The 21,197-nt window shown below is 42.8% G+C and overlaps 1 protein-coding gene across 9 annotated transcripts in view; it reads left to right on the top strand.

Annotated features, from left to right (window-relative positions):
• Positions 1-521: 521 nt before the first annotated feature.
• pbx3b (pre-B-cell leukemia homeobox 3b) overlaps positions 522-21,197 on the top strand; it is a 62,066-nt gene continuing 41,390 nt past the window's right edge. For 3 of the 9 annotated variants that reach the window (XM_037099413.1, XM_037099419.1, XM_037099411.1), the window contains exons 1-2: positions 522-2,161; positions 2,780-2,859. In XM_037099413.1, coding sequence (XP_036955308.1) covers positions 1,914-2,161; positions 2,780-2,859 — 328 coding nt within the window. In that variant the 5' untranslated portion in view covers positions 522-1,913. The remainder of the gene's footprint in view (positions 2,162-2,779; positions 2,860-21,197) is intronic. The other 6 variants (XM_037099412.1, XM_037099414.1, XM_037099415.1 and 3 more) reach the window with 6 other exon arrangements.

Raw genomic sequence — 21,197 nt, 5'->3', positions numbered from 1 at the left:
TCAAACAAAGTCAGAAGTTCAGTATGGAGGCCTTGCGCTGTTGTCCTCCACTGAAAGATGTCTTTCTGTCAAACTTTCCCTCCTAAAATGCATGAAAATCAAACCTCTCTCTATCCCTGCAGCGTTCCCACAAAACGCCCCCCTCCCCACCCAAAAGAAAAAAAAACCCCAAAACAAAACAAAGAGTCCACCTTTATTTTTCTTTATAAATCCGTGTTGTGGATGCTTATCGCAGAGGTGCACACTATATCTGCTGCCTTGCATCCAGCTCAACAACTTGTCTGCTGCCATAGCAACTGCGGAGGAGCACCGAGCAGCGCCGCCTGCTTGTGCAATGGATGTCACTCGTGGCAACGGCCAATCAGAAGTTCCCATCCTTTTGTGCGAGCGGGCGTGAAGATGGAGGGATGGAGTGGGTGGGCCCTCGGTATCATGCATCTGCCAGTAATAGGACCCGCGGCTCGTCAGTCTCCGTCACTCTGGCCGGGGATTGGTCGAGGGAGCTTTACTTTCCAATAATATAAACATGTCTACTGCCTGCCTGGCTCAAGGCTTACAAGGGACTATGCAGTTCTACATCAAACTGTATAAAAACTCTCATTATGTATTTGCCTGTGTTGTTGCAGGACTAAATCTTTATCACTGCTAGGGAATATGCACATAGCTGCACGTGCGCGCGTGAGGAAACGAGGATACCGTGCTGCCGCCGCTGCGAGACAGAGAGAGAGAGAGGGGACTCTGCCGCGCTTTCATCATTATAATCACCGTCCTAAGTACTAGCTCTTAACATTTTGTTTTTCGGTGTTCAGGCGAGAAGTGACAAGAATATAGACCCCTCCTCTGGCAGGGCGGAGCGTGCATTTTCATTTCGTATTTTTGTATTTCTTTTTTTTTTTTGTATTTTTTATTTTTTTCTCTCTCTCCCTCTCTCTCTCTCTCTTTCCCCCTACCCCTGTTCCCTGCTCTGACACGTCTGCACTGAGTGAGTGGCATTGGCACACTGTCAATCGCTCACTACCGCTGCCATCAAACAACATAAAACACACACAGGCAGAGGCTGGAGCTCATAAATTTCAGCAAGGGGCAAGATATTTTTTTTTTTTTTTTTTTGCGCATCGCCTTTACACAGAGCTGTGTCCTCATTAATTTCTTCTCGTGCTTGCTTTTTTTCTCTCTCTCCTAAACAGAAAATCTCCCAACTTTTTTTTTTTTTGTACATTTCCTATTTTTTATAGTCACATTTGGACACCTTGTGCCGCAGATTGTGTGTCTTTTTTAACGCTGTCAGTTGTCGCGTGCATCATTTCTGCACATTTATAGTTGGCAACACCTGCAAGATTTCCTTTTTTTATATAAATATATATTTGTTTACACGTTTCCACATTGGATATTTTTTTTGTTGCCGGTGCTTCACGAGGAGGATTTGGACATTTGTTTTTTTTTCTTTTTTTTTCTCTTTTTTTCTTTTTGGAGAGGAAATGCGCCGGGAATCCCATGAAGAGCGCTAATAAATGAGAGATCACCAAGGAGCGTTTCTGTCTCTACCAGCCGTCAAATCCCAGAGAAAAGACAGATTGGCATGAGGATCCGTGCGGGTTGCGATGGACCGTCAATTTTGACAAAGAAGTACTAAGAAGAAGAACATATTGATGCGTTTTTCTACAAACACGGTCACGCGTTTTGGCACTTTGGACCGCGCGTAAAAAAAAGAAGAAAAAAAAAGCGTGAGGACAGCGAGAACTTGGACACAAGATTTTACGCTAAAACATCACTGCTAGACATTTTTATTTTGTTGTGTTTTTTTTTATTTTTATTTTTTTTATAGAAACGCGTGTGTGCTCCGTGACGGTGAAGAATCACACATCCGTGCATCACCCAGTTGTCTGCGGCACATGTTGTAGCCGATTTCGTATATGAGTTTTTCAATTTGTGTGGCTCAGTGCACAGACTCTTTAGCGGCTACCATGGACGATCAAGCCCGGATCATGCAGTCGATCGGCGGTGTCAGTCTGGCCGGCCACTCGGTACAAGGAGGCATGGCACTGCCGCCTCCACATGGACACGATGGGACGGACGGGGACGGAAGAAAACAAGACATTGGTGACATTCTCCATCAAATAATGACCATTACTGATCAGAGTCTGGACGAGGCGCAAGCAAAGTTGGTTGATTTATATGTTTTATTAACTTCGCCCCCCACACCCCTCAAAAAAAAAAAAAAAAAAACAAACAAACACGCTGAACGCATCATTATTGAGATGTGGCCCGCTTAACTTAACTCCCCCATGTGTAACAATAGGCTGGAGTGGCTGTAATGATAATCTTACACCAAGGTGCATTTACTGCCTCGCAAAAGCTTTAACACACCAGAAAGTTGTCACTGAGGGAACGGCAGGGTTTTATTTAAAGTGCCTGTGGTGAGACTGAATGAGCAAAAAGTTTGTGTGCACATGTCCTGTAGTAAAGGCTCATATGTGTGCAATAATCTTTAAAAAAAAAAAAAAATGAAATGAATCACCCTGGTATTAATATATGGATTAGTTAACTGGGCATAGTGTTTATAATGACACACTGTATTAGTCTAAACATGTGAACAGATATTTGGTTGATTTCATACTCTGACTGCTGTAAACCTGTAAATGACTCCTGAGAGAGAGACATGTGTGTGTTGGGACACAGTGACAACTCAGCGTAACATCTCAGAACCCTTGTCCTTGTCAGTATCTAGCATGTGATTTATCAGTGAATTTATTTCAGTATTATTTCTTGTCTTATACTGAAACAGGAAACATGGACTGAACTGTCACAGAATGAAACCAGCACTCTTCAGCGTTCTCTGTGAAATCAAAGAAAAGACAGGTAAGATCTTTGTGTAAAATTCAACTGATTCCAATACGAATGCAAAGGCAAATAATAATACGCAGCAGCACACAGACATTTTATGTACCTCCCGGTGACCCGATGGCAGCCTGTATCCAGGTTACAGGGGACCTCTTGCCCAAATGAATCAATCACCTCTTCCTTTTTTTTTTTTTTTTAAAATATGTCATTGTGACACACAGAGACAGACAGACAGAGGCAGATGTTGTTGTTGTTTTTTTCACTGAAGATGCTCTTGTGTCTGCGGCAGCATCTTTTCCCAGCACTGGTTGCTTGGATTTAAGCAGGAAAGTGTACGCTCCAGCTTTCACCCTCACCACCCTGGCACCGAGCAGGACGGGGGAAATCCTGTAGCATATGCTCAACATAGCTGAGATCACAATGAATTCATGCCTTAACCTGACAATTGCCAGGATTTTAACATAGGAAGGCAACCGCACCCTCCGTCAGTAATTGTATTAAAATTGCAGGTGGAGTGCTTTCCTACAGATGTGGGCAGTTTAAGGTGAAATGCAAATGATAGAATGAGTTTGTGGAAAATGAGAGAAAACTGGACAGAAAAATATTTTGGTTGCAAAATGTAGCAGTTTCTCCTCAAAAGCATCACGTCTGCAGAATTCTACGTGCATGGTTGAAAAGTTTAACAATGTATGTGCACATATACACACATATAAGACAGGTTGTAGCTACTGGTTTCAGGTTTTATAACTTTTCTAATCGCTCAAACTTTGCTGTCATGCATTTTGAGAAAGTCACCCTTTTACAGACATTGTGCCGTGTCTACACTTTCCCCACAGTGTTTATAGGACACACAATATTCTGCTCCACTGTAAATTCTTAAGTGAAGAAATAACTGATTCTTAGCTCTAACTGATTTTACAGACCATGATCATTTTTCCTTATTGTAATCGGATTGTTCTTGAGCAAAGTAAACAGATGTTTCAGGTGCTCAAACACCTCACTATTTATTTCCCAAGTTACATATATTTTCTATCACAGTCAGAGAAAATAACACGAATATAAAAGAAAACAATGCTGTGGGTTTGGTGTAATTTACCAAAGCTGATTCCTTGTCAGATTTGTGACCTTTGTGCAGTTTATGAGGAAATTGGCTTGGGAGGGATCATAAAAGTTTATGAACTTCCCTAACACAGGTGGCGTCCACAGGGGCAGGCAGAGGCTCCACAGTGTAGCCGAGGTGCTCTGCTGTGTGTGTGTGTGTGTGTCTGTGTGTGTGCCTGTTGAGTTCAGGCAACAAAAGAGATAAAGGATGCAGATTACACGTCGCACACTTTTATTTTACCGGCAATCATTGATGCAATGTGAACGTGGTTTTCTGTACATCAGCGCTGCTGCATCTGTGAGACTAGATGGAAAGTTAAGTCATGTAAAAACAAAGCAAAAAAAACCCCACACACATCCAGGTCAGTTTTAACCCGCAGACGACTTCAATCAAACGTTTCACCGGTTTGTTTGTGTGTCTCTGCCGACTCAAGTTTGAGCAAGTCTCTCGGAGACGCCTGGGGAGGTAAAGCAAAACGACAAAACTTTGATGAGCGTGTGTGAAAGTGTGTGTGTGTGTGTGTGAGAAGGAGATGAGACGGAGGAGGAGAGGGAGAACAAGCGCGTGTGTGTGCGTGTGCATGGTTAACCTGTGGTTTAGAGTCACAGCCTCCCCCTCTTAGCCATTGACAGAGCTCAGCTGGTCTGGTGGCCTTGTTGACCGGCCTGTTTCTGCAGCACACAGTGAGCCTTTCACTGGCTGCTGTAGCATCGTTCACAGGGCTTCCTTGGCCCCTTTCATGTCCGTTCAGATGGCACAGGGGCCGCTGTCTTTTAGCCATGGGATCCAACCGTTGGCTGAAAATGACTTTTAATAATAAATTTGAAAGCGGTCCAAGAATCATGGCTGTAATTACTGCGCGCATGTATCATGTTATCCAGACTTATTGTCTAGTGTGCAGATGAAAAGTGAGCTCAGGGTTCAGCTTCAAAGCGTTGCGAAGTGTTTATGTTCAACATATTTTTTTGTGATAAGTGCTAAGACAAAAATCAAAGCGGTGAGAACGATCGCTGTTTCCTTTGTTTTTTTTGTAAAGGAAGGGGTCAAGAGGTGCATTTTCTAGTAATAGCGAGATATTCTGAAGACTTTTCAGGGTGTTTAGAAGTTTCTGGCACTCTTCTAACTGTTATTGTAGAGCCACAGCATATTTCTGCATTGCTAATGCCCTAGAAGTATTAATTCACTTTGATATGCTAATTAGAGAGCATTATGCAAGAAATGAGATTAAGTGGCAGCATGAAGTCATTTGCCTGTCACTAAATTGAGTGTTTTTAGCAGGAGGGATTTTTTTCCCCCCAAATTTCCTGGTTTTTGCATTTAGATAAGCTAAATGTGAGATTCGGCTGGCAAGTGGAGTTCTTTGTCCTTGAGTGTGTGATGTTTTTCTTTTTGGTACATACATGAACAAAAAAAAAAGAAAAAAGAAAAAGGAAAATGGCAATTAAAATGTTTTATTCCCGGGTGTTTGTAGCTGTTGCAGGACAAAGGATACATTCATGTTGTACCTTTTTCCCTGTAGGCTGCATGAGAGGACAATGAATGCATTGAGCGAAAATTGCCTGCGATTCAGATGAGTTTTGCAGTTATTCCTCTGTGCTGGGTTTGTTTTATCCTGCTGGCTACTCCCTTGTCTTGCTCTCATGCTTTGGAAGAGAGGCTCACAGCAGCAGCAGCAGCGGGAGCGGCAAGAATAACAAAGGTGAAAGATTACCTCCATATGGTATTTCTGACCAGGAAAAGAGAGGTTCTGTAGCAGGACTCCTCTTTGATGTGAGGTTTAATCAATAGAAAGAGATTACAGAAAACTATTACAGGCTAAATCACGGAGTGCCACAGAGAGGCTTAGCCTTCTCCACAGCTCTCTCAGCTGCGTGGAGCTTCTTTTGGCCGCGTATTGACTTGTTGTTTTCCTGACCTTTGACTCATCAGGTTCAGAAACAGGGGGTCTGGAGAGGTAGGAGAGGGAGAGCGAGAGAGCGTGGCAGATTCAGGCTGATAAATGCTCCGACCCAGTGTTTATAGCAGTGGATTAGGGAGGGACTACACTCCCAGTCCGAGCCAATGTCGGTGTTTTGTTGCACATGTTTGATTTGGCTTCTGAGATCGGCTAAACATGCTTCCGTGCGTGTTTATTGGTTTGTCCCAGATATATGTAACGTTCAGCTAGGAAAGACTGTGTTAATTAAATACAGTTCAGGATGAGCCTGTAATTAACCACATGCAAGGCTGACTAAAAGCATTACCTGGAGTAAATAGAGTTAGGACTGAGGAGGTAAGCATTTCTGAAATCTACAGGGAACATTAATTTCAATGTTTCCTGACAAAGTTAATGACCGCTCTCATTCCAATCGGGTTATTATTATTAATACAAATGCATTACAACAATAATAATAATAATATTGATAATAATGACAATACATTTAATAATTATTATGAATATTATAAATATTATTGTTACATTGTTGTTGGAGTTGCAGCTTAAACAAAAGAATCCCTTTTAAAATGAAAACAAGAATATATTTTATTTGACTTTTTTTTTTCCTCCTGAAAAAGCTCCAGTAAATGCATGGCAGAGAACAGAAAGCTATTCAGCAGGAGAGACAATTGACTTTGGCTGCTTTTTGTCTCAGAGAGCCCCAGTGATGCGGCTGCAGTGACTAGATAGTGTTGTGCCGAATAGCTCGCGCACAGCTGGGTTCCTGACTGGCTCAATGGCAGGGCCACTAGTGCTTCCTCCTCTAAAGCACGAGGGGGACCGGGGAAGATGTGGCTATTATCTAAGTAGCTCCCAAATACCCTCCATTTCCCCATCAGCAAAGATGAAAAGAAGGAGAGCCAGACAAAGAGGGAAAAGGGGGGAAAAAAAACAAGAGTATACATATCAGTTTCATTTGGGAGGGAAAATGCTTTTGTGCTGTGGAGATAGATGCCTCTGCACCGGCGCTGCCTGGTATCAGCACACACGGCTCCTCAAATCTGTTTTTTTTTTTTTTTGCACGATGATTCAGTGCTGTCCCTCCATCTGCACACACGAGCACCCATCTTGCAAACGTCTCCCTCGCTCCCCCTCCATCGCTCCGAGCGCTTTCTGCGGGCTCCTGCGCGATCAACAGCTCATAATTGTTTTTTGCACATACGTTATGCAAATGAGTCTTTATGGCAACTGGCATAACAATTAGCATCCTCCAACAATATTTTAGTAGGTTAATTGCGAAATTTCTGAATTGTACATCTGAGTTGTTAATTAGGCATGACAGAGGTGGTGAAATAGTTATCTTCAGGCGGTGGCAGCCAGCAGAGGCTGCTTGGGATGCAAAAAGGAAGGATTGATTGAAACTAGTTTGCAGCAGTAGGAGCGTGGCTGTTGCATTTCCCTTTTGCTTTCTGAGACTTTTGTCTAGTGGTGAGAGTGAAAATAGAAACCTGAGGCAGAGAGGGGAGCAGCTATGACCCTCTGCAGAAACACACTGTACCTTTGTGTCCATTTGAAGAAAATTACGCAAACATAAACCTGAACTACACAACTTGTTGTCTCGTCAGCATGAGTTAGCAAGATTTTTTCTTATGCGTCACAGGGCTGCACTCTCGTCAAAACAGTAAGAGACCTGCCAGACGCACTTAAACCAAAATGTTCTTTTTTTCTTTTTTCTTTCTTTCTTTCTTTTTTTTTTTTTACAAGTTGCAATACGGAGTTTTCACTGCTTTTAATAAAGTTTACACACTTTTCATAATTCTCACTCTGCAAAAAAGTCACATTCGGGCTGCTTAAATATTTTCAGTCACCAGAAATGCATGAAAAATGCATTTAAACTGTTTTAATGAGACATAATCTTAAGCACATGAAACATTTAAAGTCCATTCATGTTCTTGAAAACACATCATGTTCTTCATTATCTTTGTTTTACAGTGTTACAGTTAGTGTAAGGGCCTATGGCAACTCTTACTGATATTTACAGCTAGAGATTTTTTTTTAAACATGAACTTTTCCCTGAGTCTCCTGTGTCATGATGTTCATTACCGCGTTGCTCGATGGCCGAGTGTATGTACTGTAATGCCATAGAGCTGGTTATTAGTGTAAAAAGGGTTAGAGTGAAAGACTGGTGCAAAGCAAGTCCTCTCTCAGTAATGACTCTGCTATTTATAGGTCCCTATTTCATTAGCTCTAGTGTTTCAGGGAAGAGTTTTCCTCATGGGACAATAGACACCATGATGTTCATTTACTCTGTACACATTACATGTGGACAACTAAATGACCTATCATGTGTGAGCGCGAGAGCACTGAAAACAATCCTGCTTTTTCCCACTTCCCCTTCTTTCTGCTCAGGTGTACGTTCATTTTTCGCAGCCAGTTAAATGACTGTATTTGAGACTGTTTTGTCGTCACGTGCCGCGTGGAGGCATTACTCCTACAGGTGAAGGATTTCCGCTGATAAAGCGATTAAGGGATTACAGGCAGACGTCAGTAAATGCACACATTTAAAAACTCATCGGCAATATTTTGACAGTACAGCATGTTCCCCGACAAAAACACAGAGACGGTTGTTGTCACCTTTTTTTTCTTCGCACGGGATTGTTTTTCCAAAAACACACACACAAAAAAAGGGAAAACTGCGCTGACTTCTCCCTCATTTACAAGCCTGAAAATGAAGCCCCTCTCCCCATTGTTCCATATGCCATTGTTCCACATGTTTCATACATTAGAATGATATATTGAAGGCAGAAATGGGAAAAAGACTGCAATGCAATGAAATTTTAATCAGCGTCTTCTGCTGCTTTAATAAGGCAAATAATTCTTATTGGCTGCTGTGTTAAGATTTCTAATATTTAATTCATAACAAACCTTGCATTATTCTGCTTTAGCCCAAAGACAAGCTCCACTCTGCTGCCTGCCAAGAGGCAACTATGGGGGGAAAAAAAAAAGACATAAAGGGAACTGCACACGGAGCGTTTTCCTTATCAAGTGTGGCATTATATTATCATAATGTTTTGATATTGTGTCTGAATTTAAACATGTATTTAAAATAATTTTAAATAATCATGTCACTGGAGCTAATGACAGAGAGGCTGGACTGCTGCTGCCGGTGATCTGTGCAAAAAAAACCCCAAAAAAACCCAAAACACCCCCTTTTGTAATTTCGTCAGTAAAGTATGACCACTGGCTCCCATCTTTTTATTTTCTTAAGTTCGTGTTTGCGCCTGAAGTCATGGAAAGATGGCGAGGGGCCAGCAGCTAGGTGCTGGCTCATGTTACAGCGAAACGGCGGGCCCTGTTTTCGTCTCCCGGTGAAATGGCTTAATTGGTGTCAGAGCCCCAGGGATAAAGGCCTCTTGCTCTGAAACACAGCCACACAGGCCCTGTCTTCCCTCAAACCAGGAGGAACGGCCGGCGTCTGCTGGTGAATGAGGACTAAGCCGCGGCATAACAATACCAAATGATGTTTGGGATGACAGAAATTAATATGCGCTTGCTCCCAGAAAGCTATGATTAATGACGGCGAGCAGGGGAATGCTGTCCCTCCTTTTTGCTCCTCTTTGATGGGGATTGAAAAGCAAAAAAAAAAAGAAAAAAAAAAAAAAAAAAAGGCTGGTTTCTCCTCTCTTTAGAAAGTGGAGGTCATCCAGAGTACATTACTGCTATTCTTCTCTTGCTTTTTCCTCAAGCGGGAGGCAGGAGAGGAGTGAGCGCTTGTAATGAATTTTGGAATGATTCACTAACACTGTGAGCCGGTGTATTGTCCCGTGGCATGTGGCTCACTGAGACACGTACCTGTGCACCTTTGCAAAGACATTCCCACTCTGCTCATATTTTTAACTCCAATAATTAATGGCCCGCACTGCTAATTATATTTTTAATAACTCATTTGAAGTGATAATTTGCACAGAAAAAAAAGGATTACTTTTATTTCAAATGACAAATTTGCTAACGTGTTCCGAAGGTGTTCCTCTCATCTCGTGGAATTTTGCACACACACACGCACGCACGCACACACACACACACACACACACACACTGATTCGGAGGCCAAACGTGTGAACAAAATGGTGGTGTGCTGTTGCCATGATAATGATCTGTATCTGTTGTGTCCTAGGAGGAGACACATGAATATTTAATTGTGTCTGCTCGAGAGATCCCCAGACCCTTCTGTTCATTTCTTACTTTCTCTAATGTGTTTCCACCCTCCCAGGTACTTCCCCTCTAAGTAATGGAGAATTAAAGCGTGCATTAAAATGATATAAATTGCAATGTAAGGGATTTCTGAGGACATTTGTCTCGGCGCAATATGGTTGAAAATTCAAATGGCAAGTTTTGACAACGGGCATTCTGCTGACGCGGCGCATTTGCCTCACGTTGGCTCCTCAAATAAGCATTTCCTCTGCCAGAGTGATTGATATGTATTAAGCACGCACTTTTTACATCACGGTGCTCTGGAAGATGATGCGGGTGCACGGGATATGAGTTTTAAACAGCGAACGAGCTCCCCCCTCATATTGATCTATTTGTGTTGCTGGAGTGGCAGGTGCTATACGAAGACTGTGTCAGCTTTGATTGTTTGTGTCAGTGATCCGAGCCGACACTGAGCTCTCTTACTGTTCGTCACTGCACTTGCTTCCTCTTGATGAATGGCAGCGCACTGCACAGATCCTCGGAAAAACTCGTGTCTATCCTGTCTCACCAGCCCCGTGAATCAGCAGTGGTCCTCAGAGGTTATTTATCACTCATGTACTTAGATTTCTTAATGCAGAAAGTGTGGGACGCACCCGCGTTCTTTGCAGGGAGACGTCCCAAAGGGTTGTTTGTGGTCTTTTAATGCAATTATGTAAAAGCCCTCCACGTGAATGTGAACATCCGTTGTGGAGAGACAGGAGGTGTGGTTCCTCTCCTTCTCTAAAATATTCAAGATTAGTTCTTAACCTGTGTGTGTGTGTGTGTGTGTGTGTGCGTGCGCGTGTGTGTTGGCAGGCCGGCTAGGTTGTGGCGTGAAGGTGAGGTGCGTGATGCTCGGAGCCTCTGTAAGTATGCAGAGCACGACAGGCCTCTCGCGGGTGCTGAAGGAGAGCATGGAGTGGCAGAGTTAATTTATTTAATGACTGAGCGTCTTATATCTCCCCAGCCCTGATTAGAATCCATGCTTGATGAGGGAAGCGATAGAGGGGTGTGCACTGCCCCCAGGCCCTAGCACGTACGTTCACGGTTTTCTTTCTCCGGTGCCTTTATTCCCTGCTCCCCAGTCCACTGGGTTTTGCATGAAAAAAAAAAAAAAAAAAAAGGAGAGAAACAGGAAAAAATGCCCACCAAATAGGATAATTTCCACTTCTGTCTGCTGCAATATTTTGTGCGTCTGTCCGTACGTGTGATCATTTTATTGCACGTTGACAGGAAATGCAGCTCCGAGGCTGATTAAATGTGTGCGTTTGTGTGTGTGTGTGTGTGTGTGTGTGTGTGTGTGTGGCGTGCTCCGTGATAAAGACGAAGTGCTGTGGAGCTCTATGAACGTGGGAAAGCCAAACAGAGTGTGTCACTTTGGCAGCACGGGCTGTCAGCATTGGGGAGCTGCAGTTGTAAAAACCATGACCTTCCTCTTTGCCAGCATGTCTCTCGCAGAGCCAAAGCGCTGCCCTGTAGATCTGGGCTGGCTGTGGGAGGGAATACAAACACAGAGAAAGGACAGACAGTGGAAAAAACCGGTAAGAGCCATAATTGTGAAGGAGGAGGGGGGGGTGGGGGGGGTGGGGGGTCGGTTGAAGTAATGAAATACTTCTTGGAGCTATCATGACTGAGAAGGTGAGGGAGAGAAAGCGAGAGGACTGGCGAAGAGGGAAAAAATACTCCTCGGCTTCTAACATTTCCATGAGCCATCATCAGTAATGCCGCAGCAGCCTCACAAACCAGAAATTATTTCTTCAGGCGTCGCTGTCAAGTGTTATTCAAATAACACCAGCCTCACATTTGAATAACAGCCGACATTTTGAATTAATTAATCAGACAAGATAGTCTGGGCCTTTTCTCATTAGTCTACAGGTCAGGCTGGGGAAGATATATGCGCTGGTGATGATATACTTGTCTTTAATAGTGATTTATGGAGATTTTGGATTGTACTCGATTTGTCAAAAGGGCCTGGTAGCAGAAAAATAGGACGGTGCATATTTCATTACCTAATCTTTGATACGTTCCACGATGCTAAAAGATACGATCCCGTTGTTTAGATGCACAAGAGGCGCTTTTATGTTCACTCTTCTTGAGTGAAGAGGCGCGCACACACACACGTGCTCGTCTTCGCATGCACACACACACACACACGCACATTTAATCTCCTCTCATAGACCTCTCCCATTTTACTTTTCCTATGCAATTAAGCGAGGGCTGTAAATTATAACTGTGTCGTACTTTAATTATCATGGTGTAAAAATAGAGTTCCTGTCTTTGAGAGGATTTCATTAACTTACTCAATATTCCATGTCAGCTCAGAGAATCACAAGATTACAACGAGGTTTGTGCCGAACACGCTCTGAATCTGGCGTGTTATTTATTTATTTAGACGTTATTCAAAGTAGAAAATTAAAAAGAAACAAAAAAACCCACACACACTTTATATTGGGTCCATATAGGGTAGTGTGTGTGGTCATGGAGGTGTAAATGAGAATGTATATTTTTAACAAGGATAACGGCTGCTAACGATAGTGTCACCTGCTTTATAAGGTGTTAAATATTAATGAACACAATCCATTACAGGACCTATTTTTTTTTTTTCGTACATATGCAGGTTTTAATTATCCACAGTGCAACACATGCAAAATGCATCTGTGATTGTAACCTAGTTCAGGTGTGTGTTTTTTTTTGTGTGTGAATGTGTGTGTGTGTGTGTGTGTGTGTGTGTGTGTGCGCGCGCGAGCACAAGTGTCAGGAAGCTACGAGCTGTTGCCATTCCGGTGAGCAGCCCACACAAAATGCACCAACACCAGTGTGACAAAACATTCAAATAAATTGCTGTCAGGCTGCCGAAACACCAAGTGCAGCGATTTTTATCTGACATGTGGAAGACCCAGACATGCAGTCCTGACAAGTAGCGCCGGAGCACCTGTGAGAGACGGGCGATAAAAATCAGGATATGCCTGATCCTCGGCATAACAATACCTATCATTACTTGATATTATTACTCTTCTTTAAGAGAGAGCTCAAGATGGAAAGATAGCGTGCACGTGTTTAAAGTCAGGATAATAAATGATCCCAGGCCGTTGTTTGCATAGATGCACTTAACATGTACAGTGATGCTGAATTATGCAGTCTGATGGCATATCAACAGGTAGTGAACTGCCTTTTATATTCATGCAGAATACTCCTTATTACTCGGAGCGTGTTTGTTTGTTTGCTGGCTGATTGTAAACAAACACCAAGGTGAGGACATTTATTTGTTCTGGTCCGGCATCGCTGTTCACAGTTGTGTTATTCAGAGGACACAATCACATTCATATGTAAAATAAGCGTGTTGGATTTTTATATAGTTTTTTTTTTTTTTTCAAATGACCCAAAAGAAATTGTATTATTTTGTCGCGTCATTAAAAAAAAGCTGAAAACACATTATGATAAATTGTGCTTTGTAGTTCTTAGAATAGAATTAGGTCCAAATTCAATAGGGCTGATGACACAGATTGACTCTGTTTTCCTTTTTAAAGCAGCATGGAGGCACAAATAAACACGAAGAGAGCCTGTGTTGCTTCACTTATTTTCATTGAGTCCACAAAATTGACTCAGTAATTCTTAAATCCAATTGAGAAGCGTAAAAAAAAAAAAAAAAAATGCTTTTCAGAAACTCAGAGACAAAGGACTCACAGTGGAATGCGCCATCCATTCTCTACTGTATTGTTATTTTCTCCCTTATAGGTTACTAATGAGGAATCGGCCCTCATTATGATTTTAAGGATGAGAGAGGAAAGCTTTTAATTAATGATATGTAAATGGTTCTGAATTGATTATGTTAGAATATCAAGAGAGATGGGTAGAAGCTGTGGTGTAATATATTTTAATTAAGAATTAATTAAAAATGATGGCAATTTTATAGAGGCTCACAGAAAATAGAAGAATGTATTCTCTGTCACAAGTAAATCAGCCCTTGATTAAATAAACAGACACATGCTGTATTCATTGAGGAGTTATATTTATACTTTGCCAGGACGAATTATCCCGATTATTAAAAAAAAAAGAAAAAAAAAAAAAAGATCAGTGCGGTGTGTCAGTGGTCGACCACAAGCTGGGTTCTCCGGGGTTAATGGTGATTTATCTCATTCCTAATTCATGAGATCCTCCTGGTCTGTGTTAGGTGGATCAATAAAGCTGTGTTTCCTTTTTGAATTCAGTGTCTACAATTAGATTTGCAACCTGGAACACAATTAGAAGTAAGACATGAATGCGTGTTTTTATCACTTGTGGCAAGTGAACGTGCACCCCCAAAAGATATCAATCTGTTTATGAGGTAAAAAGATTTGTGTGAAAAAGATGAGTTGTGACTAGACGTGGACCCTAGTTAACCTATTTAATTGCTATCTGCTTTCTTTCATTCACTCGTCGGGGCAGAGGCAAACAGAAGACGTTAGCTGCATTAACGCTGCGCGCCACTATTAAAGGGAGAGAGGTCTTTGTTTTCTGCTAACGGTGGCATGCATGCGCTGTGCTAAACTCCGCGATCAATGGCAGAGAGGCTGCTATCACAGCACTCGGAGCAGGCGTAGCTCAGGGGGGAGGGAAGGGGGGTCCCTGGTGGTTCATTTTGATTGGAGCGCGGAGTTTTGTGTTGAAAGGCGAGGGAGAGACAGGCTGTTGGAAGCAAATCCCCCTGGATCAGTTAGAGCTTTGCAACAAAAACACCTTGATATTCCTGGGAACATTTGCTTAGGAAAAAAAAAAAAGAGAATGAATTTAAATAAACGGGCAACGAGAGAGTGAGATGATCTAAAGCGTTTCTGAGGGTTTGTGTGTTCAGAGAAAGCTTGTGTATCTCAAGCTTGGAATTAATTTAAAAAAAAACACATTTCACATCACAGTGAACTGCTGCGGTGTTAGAGGGGGAAATCGATGTAACTGTGTTTTGTCGATACACTGTTCCATACTTTTCTAAAGAGATGCTCCAAATGAAAGGATATATATGTTGGAAGATGTTGTTATCATACTGTAGCTTGACTACACCAAGGCAGCGCGTGTGTCTGTGGCAGCAGAGAGCCTTTACGAGCTAACCAATCTGTTATGGGCGGCAGGGAGGATGTGCTGCTTGAGATGGAGGGAGTGTTGAATGGATTATTAGTCCAAGTCCCCCCCCATAGCAGGTCACATGTAAAGGCTTAGAGGCATCATGAACACACACACACACACACACACACACACACACACACACACACACACACACACACACATCGAGCGACTATGAGCGCACACACCCATGTACACAAACACGATGTGCATGAGGGACACGCGTTCGGGAAAACATGCAGGGGCACAGACGTGTGCATGCATGCATATATCCAGTGCATGAGCGCCAATGGCTGGCAGAGCATCTTCTTTTTGACACCTGCAACTAGTTGCAATACATCACTGTCAGGATCGCTTTCTCCACCTATCCGCATTTGTGCGTTAGTTATCCGCGGAGGCCTTCGTCAAAAAGTTGAGCAGTCTTGACACCCGCTCCCTTGTGGGAAGAGAAAAGGTGAAGTTGTGCTGGGAGGTGCCACGGCGGGTGTCTTTGCCGGCTGCACTCTCTGTACCCAACAGCATCCTAATGACAAATGAAGAGGGAGATGATGGTTCAACATACAAATATTATGGCACAATTAATTCTGTAATTGACACGTGGAGAGAAATTCCGGGCGGCCGTAGCAAGTATCTGTTTCCGTTTCTAGTAGAATCAGGCAGTATAACTGTACTGCGCATGTGCACATGTGCTGTGTTTATGGCACGAGGGCCTCAGGGTGACGCAACGAAAAAGCCAGGTACTTTGTTTAGTCAATGCATGTGCTTATGCAATTGACGGAGAGAGTAGCTGTTGAGGAGGAAGTGAGGGCACGACGCCTCCTGTGTGAGCTCACCGAGGAGATGAGGAGAGTCTGCCAGTGGCACTGCTAGTGGCGACGAGCACCAACAGCTCCGGCCACGACAGAAGAGAGGAGGTGGGGAGTAAAAAAGGGGGAAAGGCGGAGGGGGGGGGGTCAGTGTCTGAACTGGCTGATGGGAGCCAGAACATGAAACAATGCCGGGGGAACGTCTGGTGGGTTCGCTGCACAGAATTACAAGCGAGGGAGCAGGCCTGCTGAGGCAATTACAGCTTAATGGGGTCATTTGGAAGGCAATTGCCAGGGGTTAATGTAGTATGGAGAGATGAGGTGAGATTGAAGTGAAATTTTTGGCTAGAAAATGTGTTCAAATGAAAAGGGAGCAGGCAGACAAGTTGTGCTCTGATGGGGTGGGAGGTTGATTGGGGGAACTGGAATGCAAGGCTTCCGCTGCCACACAGAACGGACGCGAGGCCTGGATGCTCACTCGTATGGACACCGGTGCAGGAAAATGCCCGTGAGCATGTTCACACAGGTGCTTTTACACTCTTTCGCCTCTCTGCTCCTTCGACCAGGCCTGCGCACACTCATCTGGCCTAACAAGAGCTCCACTGTTCCACTTGTCCTGCTGAACTCTGTCTGTTTTACTCACAGACGTGCCTGGCGGTGTTTTTTTTTTTTTTTTTTTTTTTGTCCTGAATCACCTGCGATATCATTTCCCACATTGGGAACATCCGCTAGCAGGACGCCAGATAGGAAGCAAAGCTGTTTTTTTTTCTTTTTCTAAGAGATACAGTGAAAGACGTGTCAGGGAAAACTACAGGAGGCACCTTAGAGAACGAGGATAAAAAGGATCATTATGCGTTGTTACGTTAGCCAGTTCATTACCTTAATTGCCCGACATAATCCGCTGTTGGAGGGGTGCGGTGGAGCTTTAGGAAGGAGTCTCTGCCAGGACCTCCTAGCACAGGTCTCATCTCCCTGATCCCCTGATCTGTATCAAGCAGACCGATCGTGCTAAACTTTGATCAAAGCCAAACTTATTTAAGGTCAGCCATGTGAAATCCCCTGGGAGCCGGCGTGTTCGCCGAAGCGGACTGCAGTATAGGAAGTAGTACAGCACTGTGCCTTGCTGCTGCTGCCTGTGACCGTGCTGGATCACTGGACAGCAATAGCATTATCATCAGCCCTTTCAAGTCTTCAGCATTTTTTCGCGATTATGCTCAACAGTGGAACTTAACATCATCCATGGGTGGAGATTCCTTGAGAGTTTGCTCTCTCTCTCTCTCTCTCTCTCTCTCTTACCCCTCTCTGTCTGTCTTTCTCTCCCTCTCCCTCTCTTGCTTTCTGTCATCTCTGTGAAGTCTACGCCCCCCTCCCCTTCCCCTCTACACAGGGTTTTGGCCAAGAGCCGGCCACTTCACTGAGGCAGATTTTCCCAGGCTCCCCAAAGGCTATTTTACCAGGATTCCCATTAGGTCTTTACCCATTACCAATGTTCCAAATCATTTACAGAAGAATCTATTTACTTTATGTGGTAATGGATTCATTTGACATGGCTTGCTCTGAAGAATCTCTGCATTTAACATTCACTCTACCCCAATTGAAACTCTTACTCTATTTTCCATTTTTTCTTTTTTTTTTTTTTATCTGTTACAGCACCGATTGTCCCATCTCTGCCTTCAAAATGTCCTCGCGTTATGCTCTCCATCACAGTGCAGTATTGCACAATGTAGAGGTGCTGGAGCATTGTGTCAGTGCTGCAGGAAAAACAAGTGTGATGCAACTGTGTTGTCATTTAAGAGTGACAAATAGACAGTGGCAGACCATCAGAAAGGGGGAGAGAGTGGAATGGTGTCGCTGACAAATTGCTATGACCTTTGGGTCCTCTGGCCTCCAGAGTGCAAGGCACATACAGTGTTTACCTCAGGTCAGCAGCAGTGTGAACATGCTAGTCCCCCATGGAGGAAAGCCCGGCCCATTGCACTCATCACGTTTGAATCATCAAAATCAATAATCAGATAACCTTCAGTCAGATTGGATGCATGCGTCTGGGATAACATAAAACGTGGGCTGCAGAGTCTGTATGTCTTTTTTTTTTTTTTTTTTTTTTTACATTTTAAAACACTATTAGTCGGCCATTCTAAATCATACTTAATTCATAAACGGTCCATAAAGCAAAGCCGTTAACAACAGCAAAAAACAAGCACAGCGCCTCGAGCTACTGCACACTTCTCCGTCCTCGATTCCATGTCACCAAAGCATCCCATCAAAGCCTGCCTCCTTCCTGTTGTAAGGTAGAGGGAAAAAAAAAAAAAAAAAAAATCAATGCTGCAATCTTTTCTTTTTGCCTCCTCCAATCCGTAATTGAAATGGAAAATCAAATGAACGGCAAGCAGATAATTGTTTTATCAATATTCCCTGCCTGCCCTACAAGGGTCAGTGCAGAATGATCATGAGTCGGGGATATGACGAGGACAAAATGTGAAATTGAACAGCTAGGAGGCAATAAATCAGCCTTGACAACTAAGAGTGACCAGCATGTAGCTGCAGCAGGCAGCTCTCCCTTCAGAATTTGTCCTAAAGCTGTCTACACTAAATGGGGAATATTCATCTCATTATTGTTGCACTTAATATTGCTATCAAATATTATTCTTAGAGTCCAGACGGGAAGTCAAGGTCACTCCTGCTATTATTGTTGTCATTGTTAGTGTGTGATATTGAGAGTATAATAGAGGGCAAAGCCAGATGGTCTGCTGGGCTTATGAAGAGGCAAAGAATAAATTTAGTCATTTGTTAGAGTTGAGGACAGAGGCGGTTTGCTGTTTTGACATGTACGTGACTATTACTGCCGCTTAGGACATTTTGAAAACCAACAACATTTGGTACAAAAACATTCAGCATCAGTGGCCACATCACCGTCACAGTCAATCATTTCTTAAAGTTGACTAGTTGATGCAGTTGTCGTGCCTCGCCGTCAAACTGTTGGTGGAACTGCGGTGCGCTTGCTCGAGTTGGACATGAAATAAATACAGATATTGAAAAATAAATGTGTAAGAAGGGCTGCAATTAACGATTATTATTTATTGCCAATGAATAGTATGATGACCAATAAATGTTCCTGTGAACTTGGACTGGTTTGAACTTAAGTCGAGTCTCAGTTTGTGTCCAATCCTGATGCCAAACCAAAGTGTCAATATTTGACAACTTGGGGATAAGACTCAACAATCAACTGCTTTTCTGCAGGAGGTTACATTTTTTTTGCTTTAATGGTGAGTTTGAGAAAAAATAGTTTTACCTGGATAAATTCCCTAAAGTTTTTGTTTCACTTGCCCCTCAGGGCTTACAAGGTAGGATCCTAAATTTCCTCAGCTGACTTCCTGCACAAATTGTCAGTGCTCAGATTATGAGAAATGTCATTCATATATATAACATTTTTTATATCATTTGATCTCACATAACTACAAATAAAAAACATAAACAGAGCTTCATTTTATTTTTGTGCTAGAACAGTGGTGTCAGACTGATCCAGTAAAGGGCCGCTGTGGCTGCAGGTATTCATTCCAACCAAGCAAGAGCACACCTGATCCAAATCAGGTGACGCTTTACTGGATCAGTTTGACACCACTGTGCTAGAAACAGTTTACTTGGTGCTACAACTAAGGATCTTTTTTGTTATGCACTAATGCCAGCTTCTTGAATTGCCAAGAAAAAAAAAAAAACAGAGAAAACTGAAAACTACAGATTCACATTCCTTATTTTTCTGTACCACCAGTCCAAATGTTGCCACCCATCTGATAGCACCATTTTGGTATTGTTCCTTGAAAATCTTGATTAATGTTGCTCCGTGATGAACATTGTATCAGACCAATCAGGTCTTTGTCATGTTGTAGCTTAGCAACTCAGGATAAGAGATTCACATGGGAGAAGCTATCCTTTCAAATACATGCTAAACAACGTGAAACGGTCTATTTTAAGCCAGACCAAGTTTCCTGAACTTAACCAAACAGTAACTGATGAGAAAAGAAATGCAAAATAATCAGGGAATCTGGTGCAAATAATACATAGGATTAGGGTTAGAAAATCAGAAAATCCTCAGCTGGTCTACAGCTGGAGCTCACTAATGTTTCGCCTTTAAGCTTAAAACATAATTTATGCTTAAAAAATTCTAATTGATTAATGGCTAATTGTTTCAGCTCTACAATAACGCACACAAGGTTATTTTGCCTCCCCTCCATTATATGTCTTTAAATAAACCCATCGTGCCAGCTTTCTAAGTCTTGCAAAAACTGCAGATAAAACTGTTGCCAGAAAATCGACATCCTAAATCATGTGACGTCCCTTCCCATCTGGCTCATCCAGTTGCAAGGCATTGACAAAAATATGAAATTGATTTGGTTGAAGGGTGTTAAAGAGCCGACAGGAGAATGTCACAAACAATGAATGGTCACAGCTTGGAGGAAAATCAATGACAGAGGTTGAAGCCAGTCTCGAGTGCTACTTGGCAGCGTTACACTCTTCCTGGGAAAGAGCTGTCTTCTGGCCTGTCTGATCAAAAGGAAAACTTGATAGGTTTAATGAAGGAGGCTACGACCAAACTGACAAATGAAATATAGACATTGCGGCAGAGATTGTTTGACTTCAGTGTAGGTGGCAGCTTAATGCACTGTTTGAAATTCATTTTTAATTCGCCACTCTCTTTCTATAGCCGTGATTCATTTGCGTATGCAGCACTGTAATGCGGTGACTCCCTGGTAGCTTGTAGGGCAATAGTTGTCACCTTGTAAAGCCTTTATGTACTGTATCATTACACTGTTTGCAGTACAATTTAATATTTTGCAGATATGTAAACGAATTGCCCCATAAATCACGCTGGCCTAGAGTCAACAGATGAGGAAAAAAATGTGTATTTTACACAAGTAATGTTAATTTTACTGCACAGATTACAATCCTTGGAAGTAGAGGGGAAAAAAATGAATTGGCAGAGTGTCTTTCAAGTGGACAAAGTGATGAAAATCCCCCCTACTTTGTTGGGATTGCAGTTGTAAGCTTTGCACCATATGCTACTTTCCTCTTTAGCTGGGATTATGCCATCATTATTGCTGATAAAAGCTGTTTACTGCCTTGGCTCCAAATCGATGCTCGGGGCGCTCTGAAACTGGCATTCCCTCTCCAGAAGAGTTCATTCCATGCCAGCTGCTCAGGATTCAACCCCCTTT

The sequence above is a fragment of the Acanthopagrus latus genome, chromosome 5 (genome assembly GCF_904848185.1).
Source record: "Acanthopagrus latus isolate v.2019 chromosome 5, fAcaLat1.1, whole genome shotgun sequence".
In the NCBI taxonomy this organism is placed as follows: Eukaryota; Metazoa; Chordata; class Actinopteri; order Spariformes; family Sparidae; genus Acanthopagrus; species Acanthopagrus latus.
This window is presented reverse-complemented; position numbering and strand designations above follow the sequence as displayed.